Source organism: Sphaeramia orbicularis, chromosome 6 (genome assembly GCF_902148855.1).
Source record: "Sphaeramia orbicularis chromosome 6, fSphaOr1.1, whole genome shotgun sequence".
Lineage (NCBI taxonomy): Eukaryota > Metazoa > Chordata > Actinopteri > Kurtiformes > Apogonidae > Sphaeramia > Sphaeramia orbicularis.
This window is the reverse complement of record NC_043962.1, coordinates 40,470,080-40,488,220: the sequence shown is the minus strand read 5'-3', so window position 1 is coordinate 40,488,220 and position 18,141 is coordinate 40,470,080. Positions and strand designations below refer to the sequence as shown.

The 18,141-nt window shown below is 34.2% G+C and overlaps 1 protein-coding gene across 10 annotated transcripts in view; it reads right to left on the bottom strand.

The window, feature by feature from the left end:
- The window catches only part of ap3b2 (adaptor related protein complex 3 subunit beta 2), a 103,154-nt gene that overhangs the window by 31,875 nt on the left and 53,138 nt on the right, over positions 1-18,141 (bottom strand). For 5 of the 10 annotated variants that reach the window (XM_030136083.1, XM_030136082.1, XM_030136085.1 and 2 more), the window contains exons 10-17: positions 15,523-15,577; positions 15,339-15,410; positions 14,165-14,227; positions 13,898-14,030; positions 11,185-11,294; positions 9,385-9,561; positions 8,784-8,970; positions 6,217-6,347 (exon numbers count right to left, since the gene is read on the bottom strand). In XM_030136083.1, the coding sequence (XP_029991943.1) occupies positions 6,217-6,347; positions 8,784-8,970; positions 9,385-9,561; positions 11,185-11,294; positions 13,898-14,030; positions 14,165-14,227; positions 15,339-15,410; positions 15,523-15,577 (928 nt within the window). Of the gene's footprint in view, positions 1-6,198; positions 6,348-8,783; positions 8,971-9,384; positions 9,562-11,184; positions 11,295-13,897; positions 14,031-14,164; positions 14,228-15,338; positions 15,411-15,522; positions 15,578-18,141 lie in introns of all 10 variants that reach the window. The other 5 variants (XM_030136084.1, XM_030136087.1, XM_030136078.1 and 2 more) reach the window with 2 other exon arrangements.

Here is an 18,141-nt window from a genome sequence, read left to right as displayed (position 1 = left end):
TGTTATTATTATAATATTGTCCACCTACCAGCATCTTTAAAGCCCACCAACGACAAAATCAAATCTCATTAGCTTTGTACAAAAACACGTACAAATTAGAGGTTATATAAGGGATTACTTTTGCCTGAAAGTCTTAGAGATGAGAAATATTAATGAGTTAATTAGTGAGCTTCAAGGTTAGTATTGTTAACGAAAACTAACGAAATGACGAAAACTAGAATTGTAAAAACATTTTCATTAACTGAAATAAATAAAAACTATAATTAAATGAAAAAACGATAACTAACTGAAACTGTATTGTGTGTTTACAAAACTGACTAAAACGTATAAAAATTCTGGATAAAATTCCCTTCGTTTTCGTCTTTGTCAATGTCGGATTGATATATTTCCCTCAAGCAATGTTAGCTGCTGGCACCGTATGATATTTAACAGTCTGTCACTTCTCGTCACTTGTGGTTTAGAGTCGTGTTCTCATCCCCACTCTACCTGGAAACATGGAGACTGAAGTTGGGAGAAAGCAGCAGAGTTCTGTCTGGGATTTATTTGAATATGACGGAGAAGAAGATAAAAGATATAAAGAAACTAAAACTACACTAAAACTAAGCTTTTAGAAAATAACGAAAACTAATGAAAACTAGCAAACCTGCTCTAAAAACTAATTAAAACTAACTGAATTAGACCAAAAAAAGTCAAAACTAAATAAAACTAAACTATAATGAAAAATCCAAAACTATTAGAACCTTGGTGAGCTTTAGAGGGCCCAGCAGGTTAGCTTTGTTAATACTGGAAGAAAAAAATTGCTGACTGGTTGGAAGTAAAATCTCACTTATTTTCAAATCAAATGAGAATCAGAGAGAGACTGTAAGACTGAATAAAAGTGTAGTCATAAAAACCAACACCACTGCAATCCCACACTGAAGGGGCGGGGGGCACCTCTCGCCAGTCTCCTAGTAAACCGATCCGCCCCTCACTGGTGTCTATGACCTCCTCTGTCTGTGGAGACGCACAATGTGCAAAGGGAGAGTCTGTCAAAGAGCAAATTCTGACCCCAACAACTTTTATATACTGACAGTCAACAGAAACTTTGAGGTAGAAATGTAAGCATATTTCTACTTGTAGGGGGGTTGTAATTATTTATTGTGGATTTATTGATGACTTAGTGCTCGGGTAGTTGAGATAATGACAAGTTGTCATGTTGTCACGGTTCATTTCACATGGGTTAGTCTTTTTGCAAAAGTGGACCAAATACACATTGAGCAATACTCAGTGGGTATCTGCACAATTTGAGGATTGATTTTTAAGTCCTATATCAGGGGTGTCAAACTCATTTTCTTTCAGGGGCCATATTCAACCCGATTTCATCTCCAGCGAGCCGCACCAGTAAAATAATAGCATAATAGCCTATAAATAATGACAACTCCAAATTTTTTAGTGCAAAAAATAACATTAAATGATGAAACTGTTTCTATCCAAAACCAAAAAAATGTGAATAACTGAAAAAAAACTGAAATTTCTCAAGAAAAATAAGTACAATTTTATCAATATTATGCCTCAACTTAAGCATGTGCATTACAGAGCAGATCTACCAAGACACAAAATAGGCAGAATGTTGTTAAAATTGTACTTGTTTTTCTTTAGACATTCCGGTTGTTCATATTTGTTCAGGTTATTGACATTTTATTGTTATAGGATATCAGAATTTAATGTTCTTTGCAATAAATCAAAGAGAAAAAATTGGTGTTGCCATTATTTATGGGCATAATATCATTATTTTTCCCACATTAAACCAAGAAGAAAATTTGGAGTCATTATTTCTAGGTTATTATGCTGTTATTTTTGAGTTTGATGCCCTTGACTGTTAATATTTTCAGGGTAATTTTTGCATTTTGCACTTTGCAAATTCATCTCACGGGCCAGACTAAAAGCTTTGGCGGACTGGTTTTGGCCCCCGGGCCGCATGTTTGACACCTGTGGCCTATATAAAGGCCCAAAAAAGGCCACCATTGTTAGTCCAGTGAACGGCATCATGCCACATCTATCACGTGAACGATGTCTCCGGGCACTGGGTATGGTGGAGGCCGATTTGAGCTACAGTGATACAGCCAGGCCTATGTATGGGCTGTTCCCAACCCACAATCAGAAACCTGGTTGAACGCCACAACACCACAGGCTCTGTTGACGATAGACCGCGTCCAGGGTGAGAGAGAGTGACAACCCCCGACCAGGACCGCTACTGTGGTGACTTTGTGTTTGGCAGGTGCCATTTTCTTTTAAGTTTTTTGTTTTGAAATTATTCTTGAAACTTTAGGTTTTTGTTTCTGTACGCCAATATCCTAAACAAATGATTCATATGAAAAAATTCCAGTTTAGGGTTTCAAAATAAAAATTATGGTGAAAAATATGGTCTTAAAGTTTTCATTGACTGTGAGTGTACATGGCAGAGTCCTTTTTGGCCTGACGAGGACCCTGAGCGGCCGGATCACATCAGAGAGTTGGAAATAAAAAGTGTATTCTACATCACTGTCAACCATTTGGAAAGCATTTCCATACATATTAGAAAAAAAATCCTCACTTCTAGACACTGTATTCCATGTGTGAATGTCAGATGCGTTAGCAGAATAGTTGCAATCCTTCAAGGTAAACATGTTCCTCCTCATTAATTCACATCCAAGATGGGGCTACATTGACTTCCTAGGGAATTAAAAACATGTTTCTTTTCAATGTAGTTTACACCTTAGTGGCTCCAGATCTGAAAAACACTGACTACATTTACATGCACAACATACTCCAGTTCTTGCCCTAATTCTGAAAAGGCCTAATAAGCTGTTTACATGGTTAATGAGAATGAATATTCCACTGTTTACATGCAGCCGTGCATGCCCTGATTAAAAATAGCGTTTTCTCAGTTTTCCACCGGTGGCAGATGCTCCGCTGTGTGAACTCAACCTCTCTCTTTCATTTCATAAACACTGTCTTGAAAAGGTCAGCTTTTCAATATTTGTGCTGTTCATATGGTCTTTCATACAACATGTAGGCGTGTTGCTAACTCAGACCACAAATGTGTACTTTTCTTTGCAATGTGAATCTGTATCAGAGATGATCTTTGTCTCTTCTTCAGACTGTGAACAGAGCACATGGGCCACAACCTGCCATTAAACCCACAAATGAAAAGCACATTCTAAATACATCGTATACAGAAGAAAAAAAAAACATCATAAAACCAGAAAAACACCAACTAATTTGATTTGTCTTAATTAATTCAGACTATTAAATCTGAATATACTGTTTACATTACAACTGTCAAATTCAGAATTAGGTCATATTTGGAAAATTTATGGAAAAACATATTGTCAGTATTGTCAAGTGCATGTGTCTAAAACTAACAGGTCCATGTTCTCTCAATTTAATCCTGATGAAGAAGTTTATTTCTCCAATGAATTTGTATTTTGTGTCAACTTACATTTGTATTTTTCCTCTTGTACCATTTGTTGTTTTGCTTGTATCTTCACAGTTTGTCTGTCAGTCTATGTGCAGGTATATATGAGACCAGTCTGCAGCACTATGATGCAAACAACTAAAATATGCAGTTTAAACAAATGTTACAGTTTAACCAAATTTTAGCTGCATCATCTCAGAAACAGCTGCCATGTTGAAACAAGTTTCATGTCTCAAGTGCTGCAGACGGGTATTTTCCATTACCATTAACCCACTTAAAAATGACATCACAAAACTAATCTCATTTGCTGCCTGACTACAGTGATGGAGGGGCCTGAAACCCTGCAAACCCAAGCACAGTTTTATGGTTTCCTTGTCACAAAATCAATCACTTGATCTTAGTATGCAGCCACAGGGTAAGTCTGCAAAAAGGACCTGTTTGCTGCTGAAAAACATGAGATATAAAATAAAAAGTAACATCAGTAATCTGAGGCCAGTTACAAAGTCATGCTAAGGAAACAAATAAACTGCCTGGAAATCTATAATGAATGGAAGGCTTTGACAAAGGGTTGACAGTGATGTAACAATACAGCACACGATCTGTACTTTAAACGAACTAGACCCATAAAATAAACCTTCAATCCTGCGGGAACCAAATCAAATTAAAAGAGAATTTCGGGTCAGTGCAGCTGCGGCCTCACCTTTAAAACTGCATCACATGTTAACACATTGGACACATTTCTATTATAACAACACCAATAATAAATGACAATAAAATCAAACCTTTAGGTCACCCCTGGATTTTAAAGTCAAAGCAATGCATTTTGGCAAAAATGTGACACTCAGGCTTTGATTTTATGTCGACACTTACAAGACAGTATTGGTTATGAACCGATGGCACATGGAGTGGATATGATGGAGAAGAAAAGGAGGAAATCTGGTGAAGAATTCCGTAATAGGATGATATAAATTGTGTATAAAAAAATATTTGTCAAACTAGTGTTTTGGAAAATGACATGTAAATTATGACCTACCAGCTGCATCTGTTGAAAAATACTTACATCATCATAATAATAATTATTATGCATGACAGACCTACTTAACCCTCCAGTATCCGGGTGCGCCTTTTAGTCACACTTTGCACTTTGTGTTAAAAAACTTCATATTATTTTTCACAATTTAAATAAGGTTAGAATTCAGAAGTTGTTCATTTTTGCATGATCTTTAAAATTCTGGCCACCAACTAAAATTTGCACATTGTAAACAAAAGAAAATTACAAGACTAGCATCTGTCTCCCAAGTGTGTATAAAACTCACTATTTCTTCCATTTGATATGTATGATTAGGCCTGACCTTGACTTGCAAAAATAAAATCAAATTAGAGCAGAAAAATAAATCAATATATAATATTTAATAGTTTGATTTATTTGACCTAGCGCCAAAAAATAATAATGCAAATTAACCGATGTTGCTGTTAATCACTGACATATGCCAGGCTACAAAAATCAAATAATATGTGTTTCACTTTTTATGTAGTACAGGGGTTGGACAAAATAATGGAAACACCTTCACCTCAAGATGATAATGCCCCAGTCCATACAGCTAGAATTGTTAAAGAATGGCATGAGGAACATTCTGATGAAGTTGAGCATCTCGTATGGCCGGCACAGTCCCCAGACCTCAACATTATTGAGCATTTATGGTCAGTTTTAGAGATTCAAGTAAGATGTCGATTTCCACCGCCATCGTCTCTAAAAGAGTTGGAGGGTATTCTAACTGAAGAATGGCTTAAAATTCCTTTGGAAACAATTCACAAGTTGTATCAATCAATACCTCGGAGAATTGAGGCTGTAATTGCCGCAAAAGGCGGACCTACACCATATTAAATTATATTTTGTTGATGTTTTAAGGTGTTTCCATTATTTTGTCCAACCCCTGTATATTGAAAAAAAATAATTTTTTGTGTTTTTTGCATCCAAAAAAAAAGGTTTGTTTACATTACAAACATGGTATTTAAAGGGTTAAAAAATGTGACAATTATTGAGTATTTGGTATTTTTATTTACAGCTCAAGTTGATGAAATAGAAAAAAGTGTAAAAGAATTAAAAACAAACTGCATGAAAATTTTTTTTGACATTACTCCACAAGTGTGCCAAAAAGGCACACTTGGTGTTTAGTAAGGGCCTTGCTGGACGGGATACCAGAGGGTTAAATCAACCTCCAGCTAAAGACAACAGGAGGTGTAGTTCTCAGAAAGTGCACAGCTGTTAGTACCATTTGTTTGCTTCTGTTTCACATGTGCTATTGGCTCAAACATCGGTGAGAAAGAGGAATCACCTGGACGGGGAGAGTGAGCCGCCGCTGCACAGATGCAGGTGCAGCAGAGAGGCCGAGTTTGACTTCAATAACAGCAAGTCAGAAGAAGCTTTTGACTATTATCTGTTCTACTAATAAGAGAATCTCCTCTTTCCTCCTTTGTGACTCATTCTCCTGCATGGAGGGTGAGTATTTAAGCAGCATCCATTTGAAGGGGAAAAGGATGCAGCTTATTGATGAGCTGTTATGCTAATGAGCTGTAAGTAAATGAATGATGGTCAGTGGAATCGATGTTATATTGGAGTAAGTGTTGTATTGGGTGTGAGGCCCTGGTGACTCTGTCCAACCCCTCTGAGGCACTGCTCTGGAGCAGGAGAAACCCTCGCTCCCCTCCACTTTTCGGGGCCCATGGAGACCCCATAGGGCCCCCGTGTCTCTGTATGTTACTGTTCCCACTGCACGCACAGACTCCTTCACCTCCACGTTGCGCACGGAGGGGTCTGGGGCGGCTTCAGGCCAGTCGGGCAACTCCTGGTAGCCCCCGGCCTTGGCATTCAGCAGGTGGGACAATGAACCCAACTGGAAATGGTCTCGATCTGTAAAGGACACAGATAAGATTAAGAAATGGAGGAAAAAAATCTGCAATTACATAGATACTAACCCAGGGGTGTCAAACTCATTTTAGTTCAGGGGCCACATTCAGCTAAATTTGATCTGAAGTGGGCCGAATCAGTAAAATTATAATATAATAATATACAAGTAATGTCAACTCTAAACTTTTCTCTATGTTTTAGAGTAAAATTACATAATGAAAATGTTTACATCTACAAACTACCCTCTGAAACAATGTGAATAATAAGAACAAACTGGAAAAATGTGTAATTTTAACAATATTATTCTTCAGTTTATCATTTACACACGTACATTATAACTTACAGATCACAGTGGATCTACAAATACACAAAACATTTTGTAACAGGTGGAATATTATTATGAATGCACTTTGCAATATTATACTTTGTTTTACTGTAAATACATGAAAACATTTACATTTACAAAGAGAAAAATTTGGAGTTGTGAGTATTTATACGCTATTATGACCTACCTGAGACTGAACTGGTCTGAATGTGGAACCTGAACTAAAAGGATTGTTCATATCTTAGTGTAATTTTCTCATTTCACAAATTCATCCCAAGGGCCGGACTCGACCCTTTGGCGGGCCGGATTTGGCCCCCGGGCCACATGTTTGACACCTGTGTACTAACCCGTAAACACCCACAGCTATTTTTGTCTTTTCCAAGTGATTTATCACAATTTACTGTAATATTATCTTCTGCATTTTGCATTTTTCAGTGAAGATCTGGTATTTTCCTACATTTAATTTACTGATCATACAGATGTTTATTAAAGCTCAGAGTAAGTTCAGTGGTTATTAGATCAAAGCATAAAAAAATTGGGACAAAATGACATTTTCAACAAAATATATCATTAACTGAACATAAAAACAAGCGTCTCCATCCACTGCCATTTATCAAACTCCATGAGTTTTACTGGTGAATGTCCAAATGGGTCATATCTGATGACCATGAAAAAACAACAACCTGCATTTTACACCAACTAATTATATGTTTTGATGTGATAAATGGATCAACAGATATTAAATATTTTATATCAGATGCTTTTGGTTGGCAGCAGATATTTGGGTCCTTATGGGTTAGGGACACATCAGACATGTAATGTTTCACAATTGGAATTAAAGGCTCAATATGTAAGATTTGTGCCATGTACTTAAATAGAACCTTTTGTCTTCAGTCTAAATCTCTTTTTCCTCTAAATACAAATTATTGTACAAGTTGTTATCACGGATGTAGGAAACAGAAACTGTCAGTGTAGGAATGAAGTTAACGTCAATAAACAACTGGTTTTAACATAAAGTTCATTGAGTTTATACATATTGAACCTTTATAACATCTGACAATTGTAACTTTACCTCATAACCTAATACTTAAATCAATACTTGTCAGATACTGTGTCATCTGTTTGTTTTTTTTTTTGTTTTTTTAAATAATAATCAAAAGACAATCAATGACCTTACTCAGATAACCATCTTTGTTTTCATATTTTATGTATTGTTGTATGCGTTTTTATTATATAGTGTGCTCTCTTATAGCCTATTTACATTACTGTTGTTTACACATGCTCAAGCATAAAAGATGCAAATTACCCAGATAATTATTTAAAAGGCCTTGTCTCTGTATGAATGAATGAATGAATGAATAAATTTATTTTTGGTTTTACATCAGTCATTGTACTCAGTACATTAATTGTAATAAACATAAAAACCAAAAAAGGAATAGGCTAGAAGCAAAAGCTTATTTTTTTGCCCATCCTTTTCAACTCAACGTCAATTTAAATGTGTACAGCATCGAGCATTTACACCATAATAATAACAAATTAAAAAAAAAAAAAAAGTCAACAACGAAAACACATCTACCATCTCAATTCAATATTTCTGAATAATTTAAACTTAAAGTACTCTTTTTTTTCTTTTTTTTTTTTTTAAATTGTAACTTTTAACTGTATAAGCAAAGAAACAAACATTTGTGCAATAACTTACTGGTAATTCATTTTTTGATTTGGGGTGCTACACCATATTAAAACACCAAAATGTTCATTCGCTCCATAGAAGTACATTTCTAAACCGCTTACTATATCTTACATAACGTTAGCTTCATAGCATAATTGCCTACGTCATATTTTTGCCCAAATTGTGATATCTACATAACTTTACTCTCCTAACACTGCTGCTTCATTTTATGCAGATATCACAATTTGGCCTAAAATATGATTTATGCAATTGTGCTATGAGGCTAATGATAAGTAATGTATGCATGTGGAGCTGGTCTGACCTGAATAATCTGTTAAATGGGTGTAATGTTGTGATGAAATGTCTAGTATAAATATCTGTTAAAGCCTGTAACAGTCTAGCTAAGGAATAAAACAGAACTGAGAACTGTGGGTGGCCTCTGTACCTTTAAATGGAGACTCGAGAACAGGTGCAGGTTTGAGGGCGAGGAACAGTTTCTTGGCGTACTTGCTGAGGGCTCCGCTCTTTTCAGTGGGTACGATGAGCTGACGGATGAAACGAGCCCGGTCGCGGATGTCGTAGTTCTGGTCGTACTTGGCCAAGTTCAGAACATACTGTGTCAGCAGTTTGGTCTGTGAGAAGGAATATGAACAAATACTGTAGCTTAAAGAGACAACGGACAGCAGCACTGCAAAAATCTAAATTTTACCAAGTCAGCTAAAATTTACGTAGGGGGTCAAATGAGTGGCCATTTTTGTCAAAAAAAAAAAAAAAGTTGTAAGAAATGCATAGAACTGTGTTGAAATAATACTAATACATTTGTGCACAGACTACTGATATTATTTGACAGTGGAAGCTATATTTTCAGAAATATTGGATTTTGAATAGCATGTGTATATGAAAACTTTTGCTGGTGGACAGACGTGACATTACCCATGATGCTCTGGTCAGTACCAGTACTTTATTAGTAATAAACTTATAGACTTACTATTGTTAATTCTCCTCTTAAAAAACACTGTAGATGTTATCCTCAAAGCCATCCTCACCTGTTTGGAGTTGGTCAGATAGAGCTTCGCAGCCAAGTTGATGATTTGTAACTTGACAATGTCCTCCTCATTCGTGAACGACTTGGCCATCTTCCTCAGGACGTCCGGTGCGATCTTAGGTACATGTTCACAGTATTCTCCGATGAGCCACAGAATGCTAGCCCGAGCCATCGGTACCTGACAACACAGGGTGAGATTCTAAAAATATGGAAACATGTACAGCAGCTTGAAAAAGTCAGTCTGCCCTTTCACCTCTGAGACTGTCTCATTGTAAGAGTTCAGGCAGCTGCATTAGAGACACTGACATGAAGATCTGAATCTGAATCATGTTTACAGCCATGTAAGGAAACAGGGTTCACATTACTAAGAATTTGCTTCAGTGGTTTGGTGCATACATGGAACATGGAGTAGGTAAGAAGCATGCAGTAAAAAATAAAATAAAATAAAATAAAATAAAATAAAATAAAATAAAACAAAATAAAATAAAATAAAATAAAATAAAATAAAATAAAATAAAATAAAATAAAATAAAATAAAATAATGGTGGAACACTGAGCACTTTTTGTCCTGTCTGTAAGCGTGATCAAGTGCTTGTCTTGCATGTTTAATGTATGTGTTGTTGTAATGCCAAGGCAATCACCTAGACTGCAAAACAAATCTACCTACGGGTATAAATAAAGTAACCTTGACCTTGATAAAATAAAATAAACAAGTAAGAATAAACAAGTAAAATAGAGTTATAGTGGACTATCTTTTTTTTTTTTTTTAATTCTGTGATATATGTACACAAATGTACTCCACAAAACAACCCACACACCAAAGTCAGAAGATGCTTCTCATACCAAATATTGACACTGGCACAGATTCTATAAAGCTGTATTCACTTCAGTTGCACTTACTACAATAACAATTGTCACTGTATCTTTGTTTTGTGAACCACCATTTATTTGTGCAAATAAATCACAGAATGCCATCAGTATTGATTAGATTTTTATCTAAAAAAAAAACCAAAACGAAACATAACTGTATCCAAGCACATCATTTTTCAGTGAAATCAGGTATTTTCCACAACTTAATTTACAAATAAAGTAGATGTTCATAAAATATCAGAGTAATTATAAAGGTTTTTTATATCAAAATGGAGATGTTCACCACTACAGAGCTTCTGAACATCCATATGGGTTATATCTGGTGCTGCTGAAAGGCTAAAAAATGGCATTTTAACTTAATTATTTCAATGCATTGATGAGGATTGATGAGGAGAATAACATTTTTTTAAAACCGTTTCAGGTGAGACATTGATGACAACCTTTGAGGCCTTTGGTTTCTAAAATGTCATCACTTGATCATTTCCCATATTTGTGTAAATTAGCTTAAGTTATGAGTTATAGTCAAGACTTATTATGCGAGGAAGACGTACAGTGTTGAATAACAGGTAGAAAAGATGTCACAGTGAACATGACCTTTAACCTCTGATCACCAAATTCTGATTGGTTCATCAGTGCCTCCAAGCCAAACGATTACGATGCTTATGATATCAGAATGGAAGAGACAGAGGTAAATAATACGACTCATTATAGTTTGTTTTCACAGCACGAATAACAGACTCACGCAACACAAGATAACCAAGTGTAATCTTAGAGGTATTTTTTAGATTATTTAAATAAATAAATATAAAAATAAAGAATTACATTTATATAGCGCTTTTCTATTTACACATACTCAAAGCGCACACATTGGATCCATTATTCATTCACTCTCGCATTCACACTCTGGTGTTGGTATTTGATTGAGTCTCACCTGGATGTTGTCTGTCAGTTTCGCCATGTGCTTGATGATATCGCTGTGCTTCTCCGGCTGCATCTGCAGCAGCTTTTTGATGACGACCACTGACTCGGCTACGACCAGCTCTGTACAAGCAGGTAAAGAGAGAAGTCTTCATTTCATGTCATAACTCAGTTTAAGGAAACACTGGACTGGAATCCCTTTAATAAGTAGTAGTAACATATAAATATGTCAGCAGCTGGTTAAATAATGTAATAATGGTATAAAGACACAGAAGAAATACTTTTAGAACTGTGCTGCATTACACAGATATTTCATTGAACTATTATTCAGTATTAATACAGAAGACATTAAGATTAAGACAGTTACAAAGAACAATGGCACATAATGTGATGTGAGGTAAATATTTAAACACAAACAAACAAAATACATAGAGAAATGTGAATATTAAGCCTGCCTGTTTAATGTGACATCATCAAGTATAGTTTATGGACATAACCTACCTTTTATTCGCTTATTGTATTCTATGTTGACTTTTTTGTGTTATTTTATCTTTTTTTTTTATCTTATTTTTTCTTCACTTTATAACAGTTAACAATTAAGCCCTATTCATACAGGCCTGGTAAAACATGTAGACCTACAGTGACTTAGATATTAACCTCCATGTTTATGATTCATCTGGTGCATTTGTACAGGATAAACAAATTCAATTATTTAGTCAAATTACTGACATTATTCTCCTGTTTTGATGTCAAGAGCAGAACTGCCACTTACAGCTCTTTTGGTGGATATTCATGCTAAACTTCAACACAAGCCTCCTGAATGTGCATCCAAAACACTCAAACACAAAAAATGAAATATTTATTTGCAGGTACCTTCATATTGTGAACACAATGGATTGTGAATGTTTAATAGCAGGAGTGAATATACAGTTTTAATGAGCTTTTTATGCAGCATTTACTTCATAAAATACACTTTCTGTTTTGATGTAAGGTCTGCGGTTGTTATCTAATCTCATTAAACTCTCATTAAATATCTTCTGTTCATGCTGTTTGAATACGCTTCACTATATTAAACTCATGGTCTTGTATTTTAAATGGTTATCAGTCCAATTTTATTCCACTTGTTTCATATTTATCATTAAAAAGATCAGTAAAAGAAGTGGTGCCAGGCACAACAAACCCCGCCCCTCACACATATTGTAGCTTATTTTGGCATCGATCCAGCTGATGTCATCATGTCTATGCGTGTGGTGATGTCAGCATATCAATTGCCCCTATATATGTGGCAAGTTTGAAGTAAACTGAAACAAACTGATGTTTTTATAGACATTTGAAATGTCGCCCATTATAAGTAAATGTGAGAAAAAATAATTTAACCCTTTCATGCATGAATTATGAGAACCTTAATCAAGACTTTTTTTTCCTGAGTGATTTTATTCCTCTTTAGCCATGAAAAAAACAACGTGATTGAATTTTTTTTTTTTTTTTATGAACCTATATTTCATGGAGTTACAAAAATGTCCACTCAGCTGGACACCATAATTTTTGAAGCAAAGGAACATGCATTTACTGTCATACTGTGTGAAAACTATGAAATAAATTTTTTTAATGCAGCTAATGTGATGTTTTCTTACATTTTAACATACTATAACAGTAGTTATCACTCAAATAATATGCAAAAAACAACAAAGCACAACAACTTTTCGTAAAAAAAAACAACAAAAAACAAACAAAAAAAAACTTAATTGCAGTCTAATAACAATTAGCAAATATGTTGCTGCAAATCAGGTTTATCAATAACAGCAAAGATACAGTAATGCTATGAATTGCAGTGTATTATGGGATGGTGTTTAAGTGTCCACTGTGTTGGTTGATATGCAACTAAAACAACAAAATCCATGAATATACAAGAGAACAGCTGTAGAATAAGTGTCCTCTGCAGTGACCACTATGCATGAAAGGGTTAATTTAATTCATAAAAAAATTGAACTTTGACTTACTTTTCCCAAAATGTAACCACATCTATTCTGGGTCACTGGCAATCTACAAACCAAATTTGGTATGAATTCAACTAATAGTTTTGCTGCTACAGACATGTGAAATTTTGCCCATTACAAATAAATGGAAAAAAAAAAAAGATTTTTAAAAACTCCTAAATTTTTTTAACTTTGACCTACTTTTCCCAAAATATAATGACATCTATTCTGTGTCACTGGCAATCTATAAACCCAGTTTGGTATGAATTCAATCAATAGTTTTGCTGCTACAGACATTTGAAATGCTGCCCATTATATGTGAATGGGGACAAAAAAGATTTTAAAAATTCATAAGGAATTTGAACTTTGACCTACTGTTCCCAGAATGTAATGAGATGAATGAACAAAACTCATAATAAACACAGTAGAATATCAAGGGGAGCTCCATATACTTTATGAAGTTTCCCTTGGCAAAGCAAATTTGTTCAGCACCCAAAGGCAGCCAGACTACCATTCTGCTGTTAGGATGCTGGACAAGACAAGTTAAAAGAGAAAAAAAAAAAAAAAAGAAATAAGATCTATTCTGGGTCACTGGCAATCTATAAACACAATTTGATATGAAGTCAACCAATAGATTTGCTGCTAGAATGTCAACAAAGAAAGAAAGAAACAAACACACAAACAAACTAAACCAAAAACAATATCCCTTGCCTCCCCTTGGGGGGGGGGGGGGGGTAATTAAGCACATACCGTCTCTGTTTGATAGCAGCTGCACCAGACCGTTCAGACACGTGTCCCTCACCTCACCGATGTTGGTGGCGCAGCGGCCGATGGCTTGGATTGTGGCCGCCACAAAGTCTTTATCCATGCTTTTAATGTACGTCTGAAAGAATGAATAGAATTATAGTGTATCAACAGTAAGTATGAATTCTTACTGCACAGAGGGAAAGGACTGTTTGGACAACAGAATAGATTTAGTCCTTGAAGAGCTTTTCTAACATGTTATTGTCACTTTACCTGAAACTCTCTGAGAATGGTAGAAATGTTCGTCTCATTTGCCAGATTTGTAAGAACCTCCAGCTGAAAAGACAGAAAAAAATCACAATTTGATACAACAGGCTGTGAATTTTAATACTTAATGTTTTGCTTTAGTAATACTAGAGCTCATATTGAAGTATTTTTATATTATATTATGATAACTTCTTTCAGCATCATCAGCCATTATTATCACAATGTAGTTAAAGTTTATATCCAATAATTACATGTATTTTGGCTTTAGTATTTATTGTGTTTATATTGTCAAATAAAACACTTTTTTTTTTTCAAATTTTACTCATACATGACCATAAAACAAGTTACAAATCACCATCTACTTTCTTCAGCTTTTAAAAAACCAAAAATGAAACTCTACACTGCAAAGACAATTAAAATCTAATAATAATATTTTTGGATACGTTGTCTTACCACATTGTATGAACACATAAAAAACATAACAAAACATAATATTTGTCTTCCAATAAGGATGGATGAAAAATGAGATTACATACCTCAAAACTACATTTAAATTAAGAGATTAAGTAAAAAAACAAAAGGATTTAAAAACTTATATTTTACCGTACATTGACATTTACTCATTTAAAACTGCAGTCCTCTGACTAATGGATAATAACATTTAAAGTGAATGCGACTAAGTATTTTCACTCAAATTCAAGTACAGTTTTGACATACTTATACTTGTTAACAATGGCTCGACTTTGGCAAACTACCACATTAAAATGCTCATATATTTGTTAGTATTAAAACCAGAAAAATATATTGTTCTATTGTTCTATTAATAATGTGATATTTTAAAAGGAGTCGCTCTAAAAATGAGTGCTTTTACTTTAAAGTACATTTTGCTGATATTTCTATGCTGTTGCTTAAATCACATTTTAAAGTCAAGGCTTTTACTTGTAATGGTGTATTCCTACACTGTGATTTATCTACTTCTCATGCAGTAAAACACCTGATTGACTGTATTTGATTTATACGTTACTGTACAGCGAGTGTCATTATATAAAATATGTTCATGTCTGTGAAATGGGATGGGAACACTTAATTATAAAATAGTATCTCATCACTGATCTGTGAACTAAAGAGTAACTGTCAGCGGCAGAGCTCAGACAGGATGAATAAAATAAAAATAAAAAACCTTGAGGATTTTAATCTGCGTTGGGTCTGTGGAGCGGATATAAAAACTCTTCAGGTACGGTTCAAACATCCCCTGTGAAACAAAGAGACAGAGAAAAACATAACAAGTTTGAAGCTTATGGAGAATTGAATTTTCCACTGATGCGTACAAATAAATATCATAAATAAAAGCAGCGCTGCCTCACCCTTCTCTTGATCGTCATTGTCGCTACATTCTGAAGAACGACGTACTGAACCTCGCTGCAAAAACACAAACACACACACAAAATGAATGGTATGAATAATATCTACAACACAAAATAAACAAATCATTTCTTGACAGCAGAACACTAAAATGTCATTTGACTAAACCATCTATGGCATGGGTGTCAAACTCATTTTAGTTCAGGGGCCAAATTCAGCCAAATTTGGTCTGAACTGGGCCGGACCAGTAAAATAACATAATTATATATAAATAATGTCGACTCCTAACTTTCCTTACATGATGAAAATGTTTACATCGACAAACTGCCCTGTAAAACAATGTGAATAACATGAACACCCTAAAATTTGTTTAAAAAAAAAAAAGAGGAATTTTAACAATATTCTGTCTCAGTTTATCATTGACATCATGTTCATTACAACGTACAGATCACAGGGGATCTACAATTACACTAAATATTCAGTAACATTATCAAAATTACACTTACATCTCTTAAGACATTTCAGGTTTTTCATATTTGTTCAGGATATTTACGTTTTCTGTGAAATTAGTTTGTTTTTGTGTAAATACAGGAAAATTCCACAAAAATATTAACATTTACAAAAAAAAAAAAAAAATGGAGTTGTAAGAATTTATAGGTTATTATGATAATATTTTTCCCGATCTGTATGTGGAACCTGAACCAAAATTTTCTGTGATCATCTTAAGTGTAATTTTGCATTCACAAATTCATCCTGCTGGCCGGATTGGAACCTTTGGCGGACCGCATTTGGCCCCCAGGCTGCATGTTTGACACCCCTGATCTATGGATTGTTCTATACTTGCTCCAGTACTAATTCACATAATAAATACATATATAAATGTATATTGTTGGATAATTGGTGATAACTATTGAACAAGAAGCTAAATAAAAGAGAAATTACAACTGAAATTTAAAAAAAATATTAACAGTATTACAAATCAACTCAACTGAGTTTAACGTAATAAGACATTACAGTTCAATAAATTACTTTTTCTTGTGTATTTCATTCTACGTATAAACCTTGGACAGTAGTAATTCCTTTTCTAGGAAGTACACATGTAAATCTGATTTATTACCAAACTAAACCAGTCACATCTAAATAGTACTTGGTCTAGTTGATGCGTAATAGTTGAGTTTACTTTTGTCAGGATTTCAGATGTAGTTGTTCTAAATGATCTGTTTATTACCCTGCGATAAACTGCATTTTTGCATAAGTTTAATGAGGAAATACTTAGTAATTAGGCACAGTTAAAGGAAGGGTTACCTATAATTCTTGGTAATAAACACTACTGTTATTATTAACATTATAACCCTTATTTAATCTTGGAATATATTGAGGCTTCATTTGCAATAGAGACAAAACAGGAGTTAATGGTAGCCAAGTTAATTCTGGAAACACTAACCCCCCCCAAAAGAAAAAAAATTAATGATATTTAATTGTGAGTAATTGAAATTAATCCACAGCAACCCTGTGATTAATCTGATTAAAAATGTTAATCATTTGACAGCACTAAATAAAACGTATTATTTTGTTCACTAAATAGAAGAGGCAATTTTTTTTGTTTTACATCTTATTTGTCTGTTTATAAAATGTACATTTTCACCCAATTCTATGTTAATCCTTTTTCTCCAGCATCATTTCAACTCTTCCAATAACTGCAACACAAGCAATATTTTTAACATTATCAACAGACCGAATGTACTAAAAATTCTACCACCAATTTATGAGGAACACACTGTATGTCAATGGAATGGAACAGATAAGTGCCAAGTTTAGTCAGGAAACTGTTCTAAAACCATTACATTTTTTATTGGCAGATTATTTTATTGCAGATAATAAAACTGATTTTACTGCATATAAAGAATGGGTAATCATTCTTTTTTTTTTTTTTTATCAACAATCATTATTTCACAAATTCTATTCTCAAAAATAAGTGGTGTTATTTCATGATTTTCTAAAAGAAGCGTGAAGTCATGGTAATCTGGTGTGTTTATGTAAGGCATGAAAGACAACAGATTTATTATTAAATTCATTTTCAAGGATCATAGCATGGAATAGAGGCTGACAATGAAGGGAAAATTATACCTGGCAAGACAAAAAAATACAGCAGGAGCAGGAATTCCACAACAATAATTCTTTTTTTTGTATAAAACACAATTCTAAAATGAATGATACATAAAAAATAATGCAAAACACAGTTTAAAAAAAAAACTCTTTTCGGAAATATAAGGCATAAAAGGTGCCAGAAAAATAATGTATTACATTAAAGACTATAAACCTCTTAAAAAATAAAATCTAATACAGGAATGATATGGGACAGAAGTCATTCTTATGTAATTATGATAAGACAGTAGTATTTTTTTTTTTCTCTGTCATGGGATGTTACAAGAATGGGAGTATTTTTGTGGGAGTGGGATGTGACAGGAGTGATAAATCAACTCCCATCTGGAATGAAACTATCCTTGTACAGCAATCAGATGAAAGAAAGAACACATTTCTGATATAAAACTGGGTCAAATTGACTCAAGGATAACAGGGGGTTAAATTACAAATCATCTTATTGTGTGAAGAATATTGAT